Consider the following 20,881-nt stretch of genomic DNA (forward strand, 5'->3'; position numbering starts at 1 on the left):
CTCTCTTTTCATCATTCAAGTCTGTCCCGTATCTAGCAAGTGAAAATAAAAAATAAAATAAACAATAAAAGATGAATCAAATAGACCATTACAGCACGGCTGGGAGGGTCCATTTGGTAAAGTAAATCCGTTGGGCATCTTTCTTCGCCTTTAGACAATAATTCTGATGGCAAAAGAACCAAACGGGACAGGCAAAAAAAAAAAAAAAAAAAAACCAACACAAAAACAAAACAAAAACAAAGTGCTCGCTCGTAGGGGGTCATTTGATTGTTGGGTTTTTCTCTGTATGTATTATTGTAGGGCCTACCTTACAATATAAAGCACTTTGAGATGACTGTTGTTCTGATTTGGTGCTATATAAATTGAATTGAATTGAATTAAATATATTCAATAATTTGGTGTTTTGATTATGATTCTAATTGTGGTCACTTTCCGTATGTTTATACATACATTGTGACTTTAAGTTTGGAGAACTGTTACTTCTTTAACAGCAAATGCCAACTATAGGTGTTGTTGGGTTATAAGAACACAATTTATGGTACAGCTGTGCCAAACGTCATATTGAACTGACAACACTTAGAAATGAAGCTACAAAGCAAAGATGCCTCATTTTGTTAAATGCCTGTTTCCTCAAGTCCTCTTGTAGGATATCTTCCTCACCTCCTCTGCTTCCATCTCTGCAGGAGGCTCTGAAATGCAAGGAGAGGGGTCAAAAAGAGGAATCAAGGATGTGCAATCTGTAAAATAAAAAAAGGCAATGTGCGTGTGTCATTCAGTCACAGCATGCTGAGCTTGCATGAAAGGGAGAAGATATAGCAGGTGTCCTTGTTACTTAACTTGGCACTAGTCCCCGAACTCAGTGAATGAAGCATTCGTGGACATTGTAAACACCGTGCCCTGTGAATCGAGACATTGTCACCCTGGACCACTCCCTAGATGGAAATTAATTCCTGGATGGAAATGCATGATTAAAGTGGAACAAATACCCAGAAGTACTTTTCAATGTTTTGCATGAACTCTTTCTGTAAGGGACAAAATGCTAAAGAAGAAAAAGGCCTCGGACAAAATACCATTTTTTTTCTTTTATCAGCTTAATGACATAGATAGATGCTTTTTTAAAATCGGAAAAAACAACTAAAACCAAGTGTTCTCATTTACAACCATTTAAGCACATTATAAATGTTATAAAATAAATGTACAATATGCTCTCTGAGTACAGCTTGCTAATACTGGTTGGACTTCTTTCAGACCTGCCTCAATACAGCAAAAATATTTACAATGCAAATAAAATGCATTTTGCATATTATTCAAATACAGTTGGTAAAAATATCCCTTTATAAAAAGGGAACTGAATCAGGCAGGTGATTTCTGACACTTGGCCTCTATGTCACCACTGGAGAGATGAACATGGTTATTTCTTAAAGCATATAGTTAGGGCTGGACCAGGTGAGCCTGAATCCTCCCTTACTGCCTCAATACTTAATTGCACAAATTCACCAAGGAAATATTTGTTGCGGTTCTTGTCATGTTCAAGTTTACTTTCCAAAACCATAAATATACCATTAATTTAAATTCACATGATTTATTTTATTAAATGCGTGCAAATGCTAACAGCAACCATTTAAAACTAAGTTTATTGTGGAGTATTTCTTCTCTTTTTCCCCATCGTTTCTGGATTTGTTGAGCAGATTAGATCAGAACTAATTGCTGTTTCTTCCTTTAGTTTTTTAAACCAGTTCTTTGCGTTCATAATATTTGACTGAGTAATGATTATTATTGAATGATTATTTGATTTGATTTGATTTGATATACCTTTATTAGTCCCATAAGGGGAAATTTCATGTTAAGGCTGCCGACCTATTGCACGCAATGGCAGCGCCATCTTACCCTCCGACCATACATACATTACACAAAAACATCACATGGGGAAGACAGGTCAGAAAGGTATAACAATGTTGTCAACTGAAAACAATCCTTGTTTATTGGGCTTTTTGTACTGGGTATTAGACATTGCCTTTAACATTTTTTTTGTCCCAGACACTATTACAGGTAGTGACGGTGTCTGATGAGATCTTAATTTTTTCTTCAGAAAGTCATTTAATGTTTTTTTTTTTTTAAATTTATTAAGAATTAAGGGATATAAGAAAAGGCTAGATTATCTCTCACTGAGTGTGATTTTTGACTGAGTATGGTTGTTTTTTTTTATAAGTATTGTCCCTGGTGGCGATAGTTATTTCATCGTTGAGAGTTTAAATGAAGTGCAGTTATTGTTTATGGAGAACAGTTTGTCACTTACCTCAGTGAAACAGTTTGAGGATTCTGTATGGGTTAGTGGGTGGGTGAGGTGGTCCATGAATAAAGTACTTACTAATGTTAGCTTTTCAGAACAACTTTTAAATTTAACCTCCTTATTCTAACTGGTGCTTTCATTGCAAAACTGGTTTTCTGTAAGAATTGAATTGAATTGATATATCTTTATTAGTCCCACAAGGGGAAATTTCATAAGGCTGCCGACCTATTGCACGCAATGGCGGCACCATCTTACCCTCCGACCATACATACGTTACACAAAACATCACATGGGGAAGACAGGTCAGAGAGGTATAACAATGGAAAATGCACCACATGAGGAAAGATAAGGAGAAAAAAAATAACTCCCCCCAGACTGAGCTCCAACAGGGAGATCAGTTTGAGAACAGAAAAAAAACACCTCTGCACATAGCACATGAAAAAAACTCTTAATACACCAAAGAAACACATGACAAGCAACAGGGGTGGGTAAAGGGTGAGAGACCGCCGAATTAGACAGTACATGCGGGCCTGCATGTGCTGGCCTCCTTGATCCACCGTCAGCATCGGAAGGGAATAAGCGTCGAAGGCGTTTGGAAAGGGAGGGGGGATGAGTGTGTGCATATCAGTGTATATGTATGTGTGTGCGTGTCCAGAGTTCAGCTGAGACAGTGTCCTTCGCCCTGCTAGGCTAAGTAAACAGTCTTCCAGCCAACCCAGGTGGCCTTGCATGGAATGGGAAGGAACAGACTAAACACAGTCGTTATCAGGGTGTTGTTGTTCAGCTCCAGCCTTGAGACCGCAGCTGGCGCCAAAGGGGTATCCGCATGAAGTGATGGTGCTTTTTACTTTAGTGCGAACAGCTCATATGAATTTCAAAGCAGTTCTACAGTCCAACACTGGTCTCTCAATCTCCCGTTGGAGAGCCGTGGAGAGCCATACTTGCGTTCTGTGATGTTGTCATTTCTTGTGCTCAAGGAGCCAATTCTGAGAACGGCAGTGTGCCTCCCCGAGATGTCATCCAATTTGCGCCCAGAGATGTTATTCCGAGCTAGCCCTTCGAGATGTATCCAGCCTGCAGTCAGAGATCTTATTCTGAGTATTCACAGCAGCTGTAGCCTCTCCAAGATCTTATCCGTGCTGCACTCAATGAGCCCATTTTGAGAAACTCACGCCTCTCCCATCGTTCCAATCCCAGCGGGCAGCCTTGTGGGGGTTTGAACAGCCGGTTCCGCTTTCTTAATTCTTCGATAAGTCAGGGCCAAGCCAGCTCCGATCAGCCAGAACCCTGTTACCATGGTTCCAAATAGGTAGATATCTTCAGCACTCAGGCTCACCCAAGCCCAGAGACCAGTTGATCCAATCCATAATTCCTCTTTTAGGTTTTAGAGAACAGACTGTGAGAGAATGTTCCAGGGAAAAGTAATACAAAAAACACGAGACTAAGAGGCTAAGCAGGGAAGCTAAGGGAGAGGAGGAGAGGAGAAAAGTGCGACCGCCTTCGTCAAGAGCAAGAGCAGCGTTTTTCTTTTTCCAGGTATTTTTCTTTTTGAAGCATTTTTCTTTTTGCAGGTATTTTTCTTTCAGCAGCATTTTTCTTTTTGCAGGTATTTTTCTTTTTCCAGGTATTTTTCTTTTTGAAGCATTTTTCTTTTTGCAGGTATTTTTCTTTTTGCAACATTTTTCTTTTTGCAGCATTTTTCTTTTTGCAAGTGTTTTCTGAAGTTGCAGTCCGTTTGGCCTCTCAGGGCCACCGTATTTATGCCTATTTCTACTCCTGTTTGAATATGTTATGTATTATCATTTAGAAAAACTTGGAAAAAATGTTTTTAATTTATTTTAACATGTTGAAACTAAAACCTAGACATCATTGTCTGTGACAAATTCAAATCATCTTGGTCTTTTCGTGTTTGGAAGATTAAAGAGGAACTCATTTGGATTGCGTTACAGAAACAATCTGATGATGCAAATGATAAACGAGTAGAAGTTTTTTATATAGCTGCTGTACAGGAACCTGGTCATACTGAAAAGAGAAGATAGACACATGTAAATGTTCTACCTGTGCGTATCCATGATGTTTTTAATGTGGTTATTTGTCATGAGTGTGTTTCACTCCTCTTTAGGACAGAATAGTTTTCTCCGTGCATACTCTCCTGGGAATATCATCATTGGTGGACTTTTCCCCATTCATTTAAAAACTAATAGGACTAACACTTCTGCACCTCTCTCCTGTAGTGAGTAAGTACAGGCTGAGTTCATCAGCTCATTAGTGTCAAATAGATGATTTGTGAATTTAATCTGTCTTCTGTCAATCTTGCAGCTATGGTTTAAAAACATTCCTGCACAGTCAAGTGATGATATACGCCATCAACAAAATCAACCTACCTAACATCACGATAGGATACGACATCTATGACACTTGTGGAGATGTCGGCCTCGCCTTGAGAGCAACTCTCCAGCTGCTGAAGAATCAGTCAGACCCAGAAAGCTGTTTAGTGCCAGCAGATGCTCAGTTCAAGTTACTTGAACCCAAAACCAAGGTGGTGATCGGGGAAAGGTACTCAGAAGTATCAATAGCTGTTGCACGACTTGTTGCTCTGTCTTCAGTTGCCCAGGTTTGTTTTCTCTTTTTCTGTCCTACAAAGCTCAGTTAGAAATATAAGAATCTAAATTTGATGAAAATCAATAATATCAGCAAATACATAATCTGTCTTTAGATTTCCATGCTTATGTGTTGAAAAATCTTTAATGAACTGTTTTCATATATGCTCTATGTCTGTTTAACAGATTAGTTATGCATCCACAAGTGAGCTGCTGAGCAGCAAGTTCAAGTTTCCCACTTTTCTGCGAACCGTGCCTAGTGACAAATATCAGACAAGAGGTATTGTTGAGCTGGTGAAGATATTCCATTGGAAAACAGTGATTATTGTGGGAAGTGATGATGAGTATGGGAAATATGGCAGTGATAGCCTTCAAGACAACTTCAACAAAAAGAGCATCTGCATTGAATTTGTTCACATCTTGTCCGCTGATTTTACGACAAACAATAATAGCATGGACCAAACTGAGCTGAGTGAACTACTGGAAAAAATTCAAAACTCTTCTGCTGAGGCCATCATCATCTTCACAAAGGACACTAATGCAGAAATCATCCTGGAAGCAGCTACTGAACACAGAGTCAACAGAACGTGGATTGCAAGTGATGCATGGTCCAGCTCTTCAAAGATCTCTGCAATGTCAGACATCAAACTGGCAGGAGAAGTTTTTGGGTTCATATATAAGCAGAAAGAGGTGCCTGGCTTTAAAGACCATGTCATGTCGATGTTTAATGGAACTAATAACACAATTCTTAGAGATTACCAGACGCAGCATCTACTTTCTTTAAATAAGTCTGAAGAAGAAAGAAACCAATATCTGGCTTCTTACATCGACCAGGATGAATCTTATGGTATCTATATAGCAGTTCGAGTCATTGCTGAAGGGCTCAGACGCTTGCTGAAGTGTAACGACCATCTGTGTGAACGAAGCTCCAGTTTCACAGCCTTAGAGGTACAATAAAGATAGCTTGCCAATTATTAATTATTTGTCTTTAACAAATATTTTCAGTTACATAAGAAGTTTGTGAAATTTTGTCTGTCTTTAAAACATGAAACTTAACCAGAAATTGATATTCTTGGAGAAAAATCAACCATAATATTGCCAGGAAATCATTTATGCTGAATGGTACAAACAACATACTTTTTCTTTTCTTTTTTTTTCTTTTTTTTCTTTTGCCTGTCCCGTTTGGCTCTTTTGCCATCAGAATTATTGTCTAAAGGCAAAGAAAGATGCCCAACGGATTTACTTTACAAAATTGACCATCCCAGCCTTGCCATAATGGTCCATTTGATTCACCTTTTATTGTTTATTTTATTTTCACTTGCTGAATACGGGACAGACTTGACTGGGGGAAAGAAAAACAGCCGAGAAGAGGGACGGGGATAGAGGGCAAAAAACAAAAACCAACAGAATAAGCAGCGAAAAAAAAATTCATATATCGATCACCTGGATCACCTGTTGAGAAAGAAAAAAGAAAACAAGCAGAAGAAAACAAGAGTAATAGAATAAACAACATCACAATGATATATGGGAATATGACAGTAAATACTAAATATTAAACATTATTGTGCAGCACATAGATCAACAGAACACAGTGTGCTTTGAGGTAGGAGCCAAAAGGGGTGTAGTTTGTGTGTGTGAGCACCCGTGTGTACACCTGTGACCATGGATGCGCTTGTATTTAAAAGGTTCCTTCATGTAATGATCTGCTAGAGGGTGTGGGGGGGCCATGGCCCCGTCCCCCAGGGCATGAAGCAGGTATGGAGGAGATCAAAACTCCAGACATCCAGAGGCCCCCAGAACACAAGAGACCAAGGAAGACCAACAGAGGGGCAGCCGCGCCACTGTCCCAGAAAGAGCTGAGGAGAGTCCCAGATGAGGGGTCACTCAGCAGCCGCGGGTTGCAGTGACGTGCCCGTGAGCTCGGTCGGCAGCCAGCTGTGCCTGAGTGACCGAGCCCCAGGCCGAGAGGCCGGGGGCACCCCACCTCCGAAGTGGCCCGAGCGAGCCCCAGGCTCCAGGCCCCGATAAGCGGCCACCAAGGAGTGAGCCGGCGTGTACCTGGACGCCCATCCCGGGACACAAAGAACCACCAACGCACCGATGTATGAGGGAGTCCGCTACCAGCAGGGGAAGTGGTGGTGGGGGGAGATAGGCCTCCAAACCTTGGACGTTTTCATTTTCACTTCCTCTTTCAGCGAAACTGCACATATTTCAGCAGCATGGCACTTTACTAAAAACACCCTAAGCTGTCTTGCCTGCAGTCCAAATGTTCAATCATTTAAACCAGGGGTGTCAAACATACACCGAGCCAGATACAATTATATCCGGCCTGCAAGATAACTTCATTATCATTATTATTCATTATTATTCTGTTACTTAAATATAGACATGTGTGGTCCCTACAAAAATGTCAAAATCTCAGCTGAAAGTCCAAACAAACCATTTCAATAACCTCCAAACAGCTAACAATTTAAAAACAACAACAACAACAACAATGATTAATATTAACTTCTTAAATTTTAAATGATTTGCAAATTTTCCAATTTTCTTTTACACAATGTTGCCCTTTTTCTGGGCAGAGATGTTACACATTCCACAGCACCCACTGCTAAACTATCGACATTTGTCTTGTTTATTGGTAGATATGTAAGTTTTTCTTAGAAAAGGTTAAACATTAAAATTTCAAATATATTGCAGTTTGTGATGATTTTATTTCATAAAAATGTCTTTCTTCCTTTATGATGTTTTGGTTTTTTCACAGCTTCTATCGGAAATCCAGAAAGTAAACTTTACTGAGAACAACACACAAATATACTTCGATAGTGATGGAGATCCCAGTTTGGGATATGATATTGTATACTGGAACAGGTCTGATTGCAACAAGAGTATGATAATACAAACTATTGGAGAATACAGTCCAGATGGAAAAATTACAGTCCCAACAGACCTTTTCAGACACCTCATAAATGACATGGTGAGATGAGTTTTTAACATTCATTTATGTCCCATTAAGGTTTATGAATCATGTACTCATGCTACTGTTTCTTTTGCAGGTCTCTGTTTACAATTGCTCAAAAAAATGTGAAGCAGGACAAGGATTTACATTAAAAGGAAAGTGTTGCGGAGTTTGTGCTCCGTGTGCAAGTGGAGAGATTTCTGATGGAAATCGTAAGTCTTTTATTCCAAATCTAAATTACACTGCTCAAAAAAACAAAGGTAACGCAGATCTGAATGAATGAAATATTCAAAAACTTTGTTCTTTACATAGTTGAATGTGCTTACAACAAAATCACACAAAAATTATCAATAGAAATCAAATGTAGCAACCCATGGAGGTCTGGATTTGGAGTCACACTCAGGGTCCTGGGTCTCCTGACCTAGTGTTTTCAGTTCTTTGTGATTTTTGTGTTATGTCTGGTTCATTTGTGATTTATTTTATGCTTCCTGGGTTTTGATCCCCTCTTGTTTCTCTGTGCCCTCCAGCATTTGGTGAATGTAACGATTACTTTAGTCTTCTGTGTTTAAGTCTTCTCTGTCTGTTTGTTCCCCCTGTGTCGTTGCCTTCTGTGTCTCCCTCTGTGTGACTGTCTATATCATGATGTGCGTTATTGTGCTTTGCTCCCACCCCTTGTGTTCTGTGTTTTCGTCTTCCCTTCGTATATTTCTTCATTCTCTCTCTCTCTCTCTCTCTCTCTCTCTCTCTCTCTCTCTCTCTCTCTCTCTCTCTCTGTACTTCCTGTGTTACGTTTAAGGTCCATGTCTTGGTGTCAGCGTTTTCAGTTTCGTGTCCTCCCATTCCTGTCAAGTGTAATTGTCCTCAGCTGTATTCCTTGTGTGCTTCCACTTCCCTCATTACCCTCTGTGTATTTATGTCAGAGTCCCCCTCTGTTCCGTGTTGCGTCGTTCCTCATGCTATGTGATCCTTTGTGTGCCACTCTGTGGAACGTTAGATTATATTTTCCCAGTCTAGTTTAGTTCATCATTAGTTGTAACATTTTCCTGCGTCTACAATAAACTGTCCTTTTGAGTTCATTCCCGTGTTGCAAGTCCTGCATTTCGAGTCCTGAGTCCAGATGTAATTTTATTGCCTATCTTGTCTTCCTAAATGTGCAAAGTGCATTATGCATTCATTATACTTGCCTGTTTAATATTAATTTATGATTGCAGCTTCTTTTTCTTTCCAAATGATTATAGGATAGGAAAATATTGTCTTCTTTACTTGTGCTACTTGTGTTTTTGTTTCCTTCTGCAGATTCAACATGCAAGCATTGTGAAGATGGGGCATATTCTCATCCTGAAGAGAATACATGTTTGAAAAAAAGTGATGACTATCTCGATTGGGAAGATCCCTTCTCAATCATTCTCAGCTCCCTTGCAGTCGTTGGGATCATTGCTACCGTTGTGTTTGCTGTTCTGTTTGCAGTATATCTTAAAACTCCCATTGTGAAAGCAGTTGGAGGTTATTTGTGTTTTCTGGAGCTTTTTGCATTGCTGGCTGGCTTCTGTCTTACATTCACCTTCATAGGCAAGCCTACTGAGAAGATTCACTGTGTAGGTGTTCCTCTCTTCGGCATAGCCTTTACTCTCTGCATCTCTTGCATTCTGGCAAACTTGCTTCAGATCTTCTTGGGCTTCAAGTTTGACCTTAAGGCAGAGTCTTGGATAAAGAAGCTGAATAAGCCATTGGTGGTGGTGACCATCATCTCTGGGATTCAGTTGGGCCTATCTGTCTCATGGCTGACCAAAGAACCACCACATCCTGACAATAAATCTTTAGATTACACTATCCTATACAACTGTAAGATTGAGCCCCATACATACTTTATAGCCATGTTAGTCTACAACACTTTCTTGGGCCTTATTTGTTTCCTGTTTGCATTCAAAGGTAGACAGCTGCCAGATTTGTACAAAAATGCTTCTTTGATCACCATCAGTATGCTGCTGTTTGTAGTCATCTGGATCATCTTCCTCCCCATTTATTTGACCTTGACAGGGAAATACCAACCAGCAGTACAAAGTGCAGCCATCCTCACTTCCTGCTTCAGCATCCTTGGTTGTCATTTGGCCCCGAAATGTTATATTATGTTGTTCAGGAAAGAGCTTAATCATGAGCGCGCCATTGCTGAATACATTAGGAAGTTTTATGAGCAAAAGGGTATTTCTGTGGTCCACTCGCAGTGTCACACTTAAATTGTTCTGCAAAGGAATGACTCTTCCTGTGATGACGTTTTAATCAATATGTCTTTCTAGCAATTTAATATGTGATTTTTCCATAGGCTGTATATAAAGGATGAATGCAGCCACTGCCACATTACCTATTGGTTAGTGAATTCCTGTTGTGAAGCCTCCAGCTGAGTTAGGGACTACGTTGGGAAGGCAGTATCTCTTTGGCTCATTGGCACCCTTCTGATTAATCCCTTTTTAAATGTAATTTACAAAATGAGCTATTATTGTGTTCAGCAAGTCTAATTTAACCCTAACCCCCTAACTCAGGGGTCGGTAACCCGCGGTTCCGGAGCCGCATGCGGCTCTTTAGTCTTTATTTTGCACCTCCGGGTGGTTTGGGAAATGAAATTAGAAGTATTTAGCTGAAGTGTATTTTATTTGTGTTTAGTTCTTTTTTTAACTTGTAGTTCTAAATTGGAAGATTATTGTGATTTTGAAATATAAAAATAAAATTATATCTTTTTTTTTTTTTCATCGCTCAAAATAAGCGTCACACTCGCGGAAGCCGGTATACCCGCCGAAACGTCGTGCATTTATCGAGACTTTCGACCCCAGGTAGGCCAATTATGGATCTTCGGATCCATATTATGTCGGCAGCTGTTCTCCACCGTGAACTATGTTAAAAACAAACACCGGGGCTCACGCCTCACAGATGACAGCTTACAGTCCTGCGTGAAGATGAAAGTGACTTCGTACAGCCCCGATTTGCAGACGCTGTGCGCAGAGGTTCAGGAGCAGAAGTCCCATTATAAAGATATCACGGCAGACCCGAAGATGTTTGCATGAACATGCTTTTCAGCATCTCTTTATCGATCGCTTTTCACACACGGTTGTTGTACGCATACAGCCGGCTGTAACTTTTCAGCTCACAGCCCGACAACACAACAGCAGAGAGAGCACAGACGTTAAGGCGGCAAGGCGTGATTGTGGGTGCCGCTCAGGTGCGTCCGCCTCCCCTGCAGTGGCGCTGCAGACCACGCCCCGCAACACACATTAACCAGGTAAAATACATATTTAGGGAGAATTTTGCAAATATATATATATATATATTTTTTTTAGCAGCATAGTGCTTTTTTTCAAATTATTTTTTAAAAGTCAGGTCAAGGCTCCAAAAGCCCAAAGGGTGGCGGCTCACAACAGTTTTTGTTTGCTACATGGATCATTTTAGTTCAGCTGGGTGTCTTTCCTTTTGTTATATTTCTTTAAGAGTTCAAAATGTGTTAATTACATAAATAAAATGTAATTTTCTCTGTAGCACTTCATGGATTTCATAAGCAACACACCTTAGTTGCTCTGTGGATTCTTTTAAAAAGCAGTTAAAAACTTTTCTGTTCAAACAAGCCTTTTGTTGATCTACCTATTTTATATTCTTTACATTATTTACATTTGATCTTTTAAATTGTGTATAATGTCTATTGATTGTATTGTTTATTTTAATATTTGTGTACAGTGCTTTGTGACTGCCTGTCTGTGAAAAGCCCTTGATAAATAAACTTTACTTACTTACTTTAGTTGTTCACACCAAGCATAAAGGTAAAAAACACAATATATACAGTGTTATCTTCATTTTAGATTTCAAAAAGTATTTGCGGCTCCCAGTGTTTTCTTTTGCGTGGAAACTGGGTCCAAGTGGCTCTTTGGGTGTTAAAGGTTGCTGACCCCTGCCCTAACTAAAATGAAGGAATCTTGGTTTATATCAAATCAGCGTATATATCAAAGCTCATCTTGTACAGGGCTTGGTGCCCAATCTCGGGAAAACAGGGAGAATGTATGAAATAAGATCTGCCTAAATAAAATGGCATATGTTACATTAAAAATAGAAAAGATGTGTGATAAAGGTACGCCTAGCCTGCCTCCAAACAGCTGAGAAAGAGGGAAGGCAAAATTGACACAACACACAGACAAGCTAGTATAGTAGTGTAGAGACTAGAGTAGTGGGTAGACTACACGTCTTTGGAGCAGAGGATCACAAGTTTGATTCCCACCCGGAGTGTCTGTATCCAATAAGGGTCCTTAGGCTAGACTAGACTCCCTACCCCGCTGCTAAGCAATCAACAAGGTCTGTGTCAGGTGTTGTGGAACCAGGGCACCTTGACAAGAAGGAAGGTACAAATTAAGTGCTATGGCAAGGGGGAGCCAGGATGCCAGGTCAGGGGGAGTTATCATCACCCCCACCCCCATGTTAGGTCTGATAGATGTTAATGCAGCACTGTGTACAATATCTGCACCCACCATTATCGAGACTAACTACAATAGGGCAGCAGTAATCAGTGAGATTCTTGGCTGAAAGGGCAGGAGGCTAAGATCAGGGTAGCACAGAGGGAGGTTGCAGAAGTACAGGAACCTGTCCATACCTGCCAAGCAACAACTACACCAGAGAGATCAAAGGCAGGAGAATAAACCAGCTGTTCTCCACAGAACCAAGGTATTCTGTGGAGAACGATGTGGCCAGTGGATCCAGTAACCATCACAGTGGCAGACAGCCAACATGACTTTTAGCCCGTGCCCTGGAAAAAGAAGGCCAGTGTGATGGTTACTGGCCATATTGTTCCATCAATCTCTCTGGCGTAGTTGTTGCTTGGCATATCTCAGGTATGGTTCCTGTACTTCTGCAACCTCCCTCTGTGCTACCCTGATCTTAGCCTCCTGCCCTTTCAGCCAAGCATCTCACTGATTACTGCTGCCCTATTGTAGTGATCTAGTTAGTCTTGATAGATATTGTACACAGTGCTGCATTAGCAGGGGGGTGGGGAGCCGAGTCTAGTATAGCCTAAGATACAGACTCTCCGGGTGGGAATCAAACTTGCGATCCTCTGCTCCAAAGACGTGTGGTCTAACCACTACTCTAGTCTCTACACTACGAAACTCTCTTGTCTGTGTGTTGTGTCAATTTTGCCTTCCCTCTTTCTCAGCTGTTTGGAGGCAGGCTAGGCGTACCTTTATCACACATCTTTTCTATTTTTAATGTAACATATGTCATTTTATTTAGGCAGATCTTATTTCATACACTCTCCCTGTTACAATATATATATATATATGTATATATGAATAAACAGAAATAAAAGCAGGAGTAAAAGCAGCTGGACAGTGTAGTGGTGAGACTACATGCCTTTGAAATAGGAGTTGCAGGTTTGATTCTCACCTACAGTGTTTGTATCCAGTAAAGGTCCTCGCTAACCAAGCTTAACGCAGAGAGAGAACTCTAACAAGGTCCACGTCAGGTGTTGCGGAACCAGAGACGAAAATACCGAGCTGCTATGTAAATAGGATGATGGAATTTTCATCCATAAGTGTGTGTATGCAACGAGGACTCCAGATACCTCTGTGATGACTTTATGTTTCTGTAAGTCTTGGTAACACACGCCCTTTCTTTAGCATTAAATAACTCGTCAAAAACAACCATATCAGAATGATTAATATAAGAGCAAACCTCACACTTTGCCCCCCAAAATGTGTCATCTGTTTCAGTGAGAGGTGATCATCAGTCTTTCTGAAATGTAATTCATCATGCTGTCATTTTATACAACACGTTCTGCTCTGCTCTGAAATAACTCGAGAAATGGGTTGAATATTGGTTCAAACACGCAGATTATGCAGAATGTTTTTACAATTTAAATCCAGCACCAGTAACCAAAGCTGAAACTAAGAACGGAGATCAATCAGGGTAAAAACCAAACATTCATCAGCATCAGCGGTTAAACATGGACCATTTGTTACCTTGAATAATTTCACTTTTTCATAATGAGAGGCACAAACTGGGGTTTGTAGAGTGCTTTGGAAAATGTTTTGGTTGTAGTTTAGTTGCAGTCCAATAGGCTCTCGTAACCTGGCTCCAGTTAAGGAAGATTTAGGCAGGCTGTGACCTGTGCATAAATAAAGTAACATACAAATAACCATTTCTTGGATGGAGCCACTTTATTTCTTCATCACTGGAGTCAAATACTTTCCTCAGGATGATGTAGATGCACAGAGAGTATTCATAAAGCTCACAATTTAGACTCATAAGAACAATGTTTATTTCGATTTTGAATTAAAGGAAACATGAACTATTTTCACTCAACAGAAAAATAAAGGTGGCACTTTCACAATTGCTTCACCTTTCAAACTAAAAAATAAAATAAAAATTATGTGTATTTTGTGCAATTCCCCCAGAAAAAGATACCTTTGATGTCAATTAAATCCAGCCTGGGAAAGCTTTCAAATAAAAAGGTCAATATTTGCTGAGATAAACAACAGCTGCATCTTAGTATTTATTTATTTATTGTCATTGTCAAGAACAATGAAATTGCGTTTGGGGCTTCCATACAACCCAAAAAAAAGAGGAAAATAATAAATACCCCTTAAAACCCAAGTGTACATATTTAACCCAGTGTGACTCCAATGCAATAAGACAATCCTTAGCAATAATGTTCGTAGAAATTCAGACAAAGACCTGAGAAACATGACAAAATACAACAATGCAACCCATTCAATATTATTGTACTGTGAGATATGATATCAGATATGATAGTTATCTATTTAAGAAAGAGGGGGGGCAGGAGGGGGAAGAGAATAAAGATATGATGCACCAATGCAGACCAGTTCATTGCTATTAAGAAGTTGGATATGGTTATTGTCCGTGAGAGGGGGGCAGAGAGTTCAGGAGCCTCACAGCCTGTGGATACAGGCTGTTGGCCAGTCTGGATGTTCTGGCCTGTATAGACCTGTACCTTCTCCCTGAGGGCAGCAGATGGAAAAGGTGGCGCGCAGGGTGATGTTGGTCCCGCAGGATACTGTGCACCCTCCTCAGACAGCGAGTGGGGAAGATATTACTGATCTCTGGCAGACTTGTTCCAATAATTCTGCCAGCTTCTTTCACCATTGGAAAGTCAATACATCTTTATCTGAGCATCATCTTCCTCTTGAGTCATTTAAAACAGAAATTCTCTCAGCAAAGTGGGGCACAGACTTTTTCAGCCATGTATTTGTACAATCAACTGCACAGCCACTCATATTATTTTTCAGATAATTGGGTTAAATGCTTCAGAGGGCACAAACAGCAAAAACATGGCCTGGAGGTCTAATGAAGTGAAGGCCAGCAGATAGAGCAACCTGAGCTAGCCCCCACCTGTCTCTCAATGAGGCCACATCCCTGAAAAGGGAGAAATTGGCCTGTGCTAGGCTGCTAGGCTAGCAGTAAATTAATGTTAACCCATCAGAGCAAGCAATGCAGCAGTGCTTGTCAAGTAAACAAGAAAATCAACTAAAACCTACCAAAGTGAAAATTATCTCTCTAGCCTGTTGTAAGCTTCTTGCCTGTTGCATCCATCTTTTCGAATACTGCCATCTTGTGGCCTCTGTGGATAACAAAGCACATGTGCTCTCAGAACATTGAAAGCAGAGTAAGCTGCCGCCTCTCAACTCTCACATGAACTCCAGACCTGCATTCACCTCTTCCCTCTGAAACCCCTCACACCCCCGACATACAAAAATCTGAACATCGCCCTTTCACTGACTGCTCCACCCCCATTTGCACACCACAAACTCTTGCCCACAAGGACTCTGACTCTGTTGGACACTGTTGTTTATGTAAGATTGTATTGTCTTGTATTGTGTTGTAGGGGAGACCGGGGACAGTTGTAATTATTTTTGACATTTCTGTCTGTAGCTTGGAGCTCTTTTAAGGTAGTGGATTCATAATGTAATGGATAGTATTTACATGTCTCTAAATAGTACAGCTATTTTCTCTGCGTCACAATTACTCATTGCATGGTATGGTCTCAAAAACAAAGAGTGAAATATTACAATTCACCTCATAGTCTGGGTTAGTTGTAACATATCCTGGGGTGAAATGTAACACAATGAAATAAGGGTACTGACAAAATCTTAAAATGTAATCTTTTTTATTCAACACCTGAATGCACCTAGAACTATTTATGTAGCTGTGTGTGTGTGTGTGTTACGACCCCCTCTGCTAGGCGACAGGTGGGGGGGCAAACATACACAAGCCCGCTCACGAAATCAGAGTAAATAAGGGGTTTTATTGCAAACGTTAAACTGAAAACCGACGGGGCTGTTCAACAGACCACTGTGCAAATAATTAATACACAAAGAAAAGAACAGGCAAGAATAAAAGCTAAAGGTTAATTAAGGTGAGCCACTCTTCAGCCATTTATACTCCCAGGTGCAGACAATCAGCCAGTCAGTTGGTCCGGGAGTGTTGTGGGATCTCCAGGGAGCCAATCGTCCGTGTGGTCTGACACACTTCATTCTGCATAAAAGAAGGCTGGCACGGATCTCCCAGTAACCAATCACTCACGAGTCATAGCACACTTGGATTTGCATGAGAAGAAAAAAAAGCAGTCTCACTCCCTCCAAGGCCCAGGGCCGTAACAGTGTGTGAGAGAGAAAGCAGAAATCTAGCTTTTGAATCCCCCAAAAAAGACAAATTATGGAATTTCCAACTGAATATTTCATTAATTTTGGTTGGTCTTCCTTGAGCTTGGCCTCATTGGCTCAGTGGGCATTGTAACCTACAACTCTTGCACCAACTTTTGAACATAACAATGAAGCTGAAAAAATGTGGTTGATTACATTAAGAAGAACTACTTTTTTTCATGGCTTACCTTGGTGTGGTTTGCAAAGTGCTTCAGAAAGATGAGGAAATCTGTTTCTTGCACCCATCCTGATTTATTTCCATTACCAGTACTTCCTACTGGCCCATCTCTGACAAAGTGGTCTGCATATAGTATGCGTGGGAACACAAACATTGGAGGAATTGTGTTGCCAATGGCATTAACCGCATGTACAAAGGTGACCAGTGAACCTCCCTCTGCTGATGTCATTGCCCCAACTTTTTTAATATAAGTTAAAGTAATAGTGTGGTAAGTTGTAATATTTGCGTGAATGTTACAACTAGCTCAGGCTGTTGCTGTTACAACTAACCCAGACTCCTATAGCCATGAACTAGCTAACATTACAGACAACAGCTAAAACATTTGCACTAAAGACCTACACAGATTATATCCCCATAGACATACAAATAACATAATTTAAGTTTGATGAGTTCAACTGCAAAGCAGATAATGCTATTAGAAATTGAAATAGAGTAAAAATAAATTTTAAAATAAAACCCCAAACAAACACTTTTTGGCATACAAATGACTTTTTTTCTTCTTAAATTGTCTGTGTTTGCCAAAATGTGCAAATTTTTCACATGTGATAGAAGAACTGAGTTGGGCATGTACAGGATGAATCACATCATTTGAAACTAAGCCCTGATTGGAGAGATTGGAAGTGTTACAACTGACCCACATTGCAACTATCCCCAGTCTCCCCTACATAAGACTTTTATTTTATTTTTATCTTTAAGTTATTCGTTATACACTGAGGGCCATGGGAGCATTGCTATTTCAAATTCCTGTGTATGATCAGTACATATGGTCTTTGACAATAAAGCTGATTTTGACTTTGACTTGACTTTGCTGACTGCTTGCTGCACAGGGAGGAGTGGGGCGGAGCGGTGGAGGATCCTCTGGCTGGCTGGAGTGGCAGCAAATAACCATTTAACAAAATAAAAACAAAACAACAAAAATACCAGAAATTATGATATAGATTTATAATTTGCATCAATGTGTTTTCTAAATTCTATCACACACATATACGTGAAAAGTAAGCGCAAGGGCACTCGTATGGCGTTATTTTTGTAGCCCTATTCTGAACGCACGTAAATAATCTTTGCAAGTACAAATGTTGCATTTTGAGGAGAATTTTTTTGGAGCAAAGAAAATCTTAATTTGAGCGAACAAAATTAATTGCCGTGTGCAAGAAATGTATTTCAGAGTTTGCGATTATCCATATACACACACACACGCACACAATAGCAGCCCCTCTCGCTCAGTTGTTGGCATTTGCTCTTGCTCAGATCTCTGCTCTGTGTGCTGAGAGACATCTGCGAACCTGCTCTCAGTGTGTCGCTCTCGCTCTAAACATCTCTGCTCCCTGCAAGCTCAACTCTTATTATACACCATTAAAAATGTGCCACAAAAAACAACCAAGCAGACTTGGATGCAAAAATTCTGATTGGTTGTTTTGGTCTAGCTACTACTGCATTCCAGAAACACTGTCCAAAATGTAGCTAAATCCAGTGGAGTGGTTTGGTTTAAACCTGATTGAAACCCATTTTACATCATCTTTCAAGTTTACATAGTTTGCAAGTTAGCTAGTGTCAGTTATCAGGCTAATATTAATGTACAAATTTCTTTTATGTTACTTACATGTGATATCCTTAAACTAAGTAACCACAGAGGGAACTGGGGCCTGCGCCATACAAACTGGCACTACTCTCAAACAGCTTTGGCCCCCTGGTGCATAAATCCCTGCTACATTTCATTCATAATGTTGCCAATCCAAGCTCATTATGTACTAATTATTTTGTTCTTGTTTGTTTGTTTGTTTTTTGCTAATACAACCTTCATCTCCGTAATCAACCACAATTGCTGAATATTGCCACAAGGGGGTGTCTAGTTCTAGTCACCAGGGTCTGGAGCCCACATCCTGTGGGATTTAATCAACAATACCCCATGTTATAAACTGTGAATAGGGCTTTGGAGCGTGATGTCACGGGGGTGGGCGTGGAAAGGATTTTGGCCCGATCCGCCATTTTGGGGGTCTAAGTAAGGAGCGAAAGCATAGCCATGGTTCGTACTTGCTGTGTTGTCGGCTGCAATGTTCGATCTTATGACCGGCACGGGAATAAGTTTGGATTGTCTTTTTATGCTTTCCGAACCTGGAAGCAACATGAAGGAGCTCATGTATCGGATATTACCAAACGAAGGCGTCTAGCCTGGATAGCAGCCATGAGACGAGCTGATATCAAGTTCTGTTACGTCTCCAGATATCAGTTGGTGTGCTCAAGACATTTTCATTCCGGTAAGTTCTAAATATGTTCACATCACACTTTATAGCTGAATAATATCATCGTTGGTGGTCTCGGAAGTTATAGAAATTGCGATCAAACATAGAATGGAGTGACTTGATTGGTTGATGTAAAGACAATAAATGAAATGAGACAGGAAGGACACAAATTGGCGTTAATAATTTGCCCGATTATCAAGGTGTTAATTTGCATGTACTTTACAATTACGGGCATATAATATGATAACGTTATTTTAGCAGGTCAATGATAAATGTATAACATTAATTATGGTGGGGGGTGGACAATGGCTATTTCACTCGATGCACTCCAGCTGACTTACTTTGACGACGTACTCAGAGTTTGGCGGCTTGAAAATAGCCAAATCTTGCACCCAGCCATTTGTAAATTGGATGTGCGCCTCCAGTGACTTGTAATTACGAAACTGGTTCGCTGTGTAAGCGCTTACTCCATCGAGAGCATCCTGACCAACTGTATAACAGTCTGGTACGGGAACTGCTCTGCCTCGGACCGGAAGGCGTTGCAGAGGGTCGTGAAAACTGCCCAGCGCATCGCCGGAGCACCACTTCCTGCCATAAAAGACATCTACAGGAAGCGGTGTCTGAAAAGGGCTGGGAAAATCATCAAAGACCCCAGTCACCCATCACATGGACTCTTCACCCTCCTGCCCTCTGGGAGGCGCCACAGGAGCCTCCGGACTAAGACCACCAGGTACCGGAACAGCTTCTTCCCCACAGCTGTCAGACTCCTGAACTCTGCCTCCTGACATCTGACCCACGTTAAACTCATGGACTGAACATACACACACCCACAATGGACAACTGTACCCTCAAACACAATAATAACATGGACTGAACCACCACTCACAACCACTAGCACTTTATATAGCCTCTGTAGAAACTATCTACACCCTCACTTATCTTAACTGCACTACTGTATAGCTCTGTGTAAATAATCATTCTGTACATTCGATAATTTTTAATCCTACAACTGTTTACAACTTGCATAGTTCCCATTTCTGTATAGCTGTATATCCCAGATTCTGTAAAGTTATTTATTTCATATTCTGTATAGTTTTTCATATTTATATCCTGTTCATATCCTGTACATAGCTTGTACTCACTACAGCCTGTACATACTTATAGTTATAGAATATTCACAACATACTTCATACCGTGTACATTATAACATACCATAATAGACCCATTTCTGTAATATACTCACATATCTATATTATTGCTAATATATATTGTAATATATCTATATCACTAAAGCACTTCTGGATGGATGCAAACTGCATTTCGTTGCCCTGTACCTGTGCATGTGCAATGACAATAAAGTTGAATTCTATTCTATTCTAAACAAGATACGTGAAGATATTGGGGTAGGACAGTGCCGGTGTTCTGACAAAACGTCCTACCCATCAAGCTGCCCTACTTGTTGTTACTGCGCATGCGCACAATTCAAAACGGCCATGTTTCCGGTGTAAATAGTACACGCCTATTATTTCATCCTACCCCGATCTTGTGCCGATCTCGTTGCTTTCGAAAAAAGGTTTGTATTATAAGTTTTACTTCTTTATTACAGATGATAATTGTTTACCTTAAGCTGCTCACTTGAAGTCATATTCCAAGTGTTTATTTTGTGCTTTTCAACTTCTGCAAACCTTCTCAATTTATTTTAGTCCTCCTGCAGTTACTGGACACCACGCTCCGTTGTTATGGTGAATAAACGCTCCGTTGTTATGTCGAAGAAAGTACTACTGCACCACATACTTGTTAATTGCGTGATAACGTCGTGTAGTCGTTTTATTTTACTGTATGGATTCCGAAGCCATGTTGAAATTGTCCG

General features: G+C 40.4%; 1 protein-coding gene across 1 annotated transcript; it reads left to right on the forward strand.

Annotated features, from left to right (window-relative positions):
- The first annotated feature begins 4,339 nt into the window (after nucleotides 1-4,339).
- On the forward strand, nucleotides 4,340-10,080 carry LOC146612003 (G protein-coupled receptor family C group 6 member A-like). The gene is made up of 6 exons (XM_085343592.1): nucleotides 4,340-4,527; nucleotides 4,610-4,904; nucleotides 5,077-5,838; nucleotides 7,652-7,864; nucleotides 7,944-8,058; nucleotides 9,143-10,080. Exons 1-6 carry the CDS (start codon nucleotides 4,340-4,342, stop codon nucleotides 10,078-10,080), a joined length of 2,511 nt encoding a protein of 836 aa, XP_085199718.1.
- Nucleotides 10,081-20,881: the final 10,801 nt, after the last annotated feature.

This window comes from Diplotaxodon limnothrissa, linkage group LG19 (genome assembly GCF_057381915.1).
Source record: "Diplotaxodon limnothrissa isolate DT_005_m linkage group LG19, D_limnothrissa_male_GT1.1, whole genome shotgun sequence".
Taxonomy (NCBI): Eukaryota; Metazoa; Chordata; class Actinopteri; order Cichliformes; family Cichlidae; genus Diplotaxodon; species Diplotaxodon limnothrissa.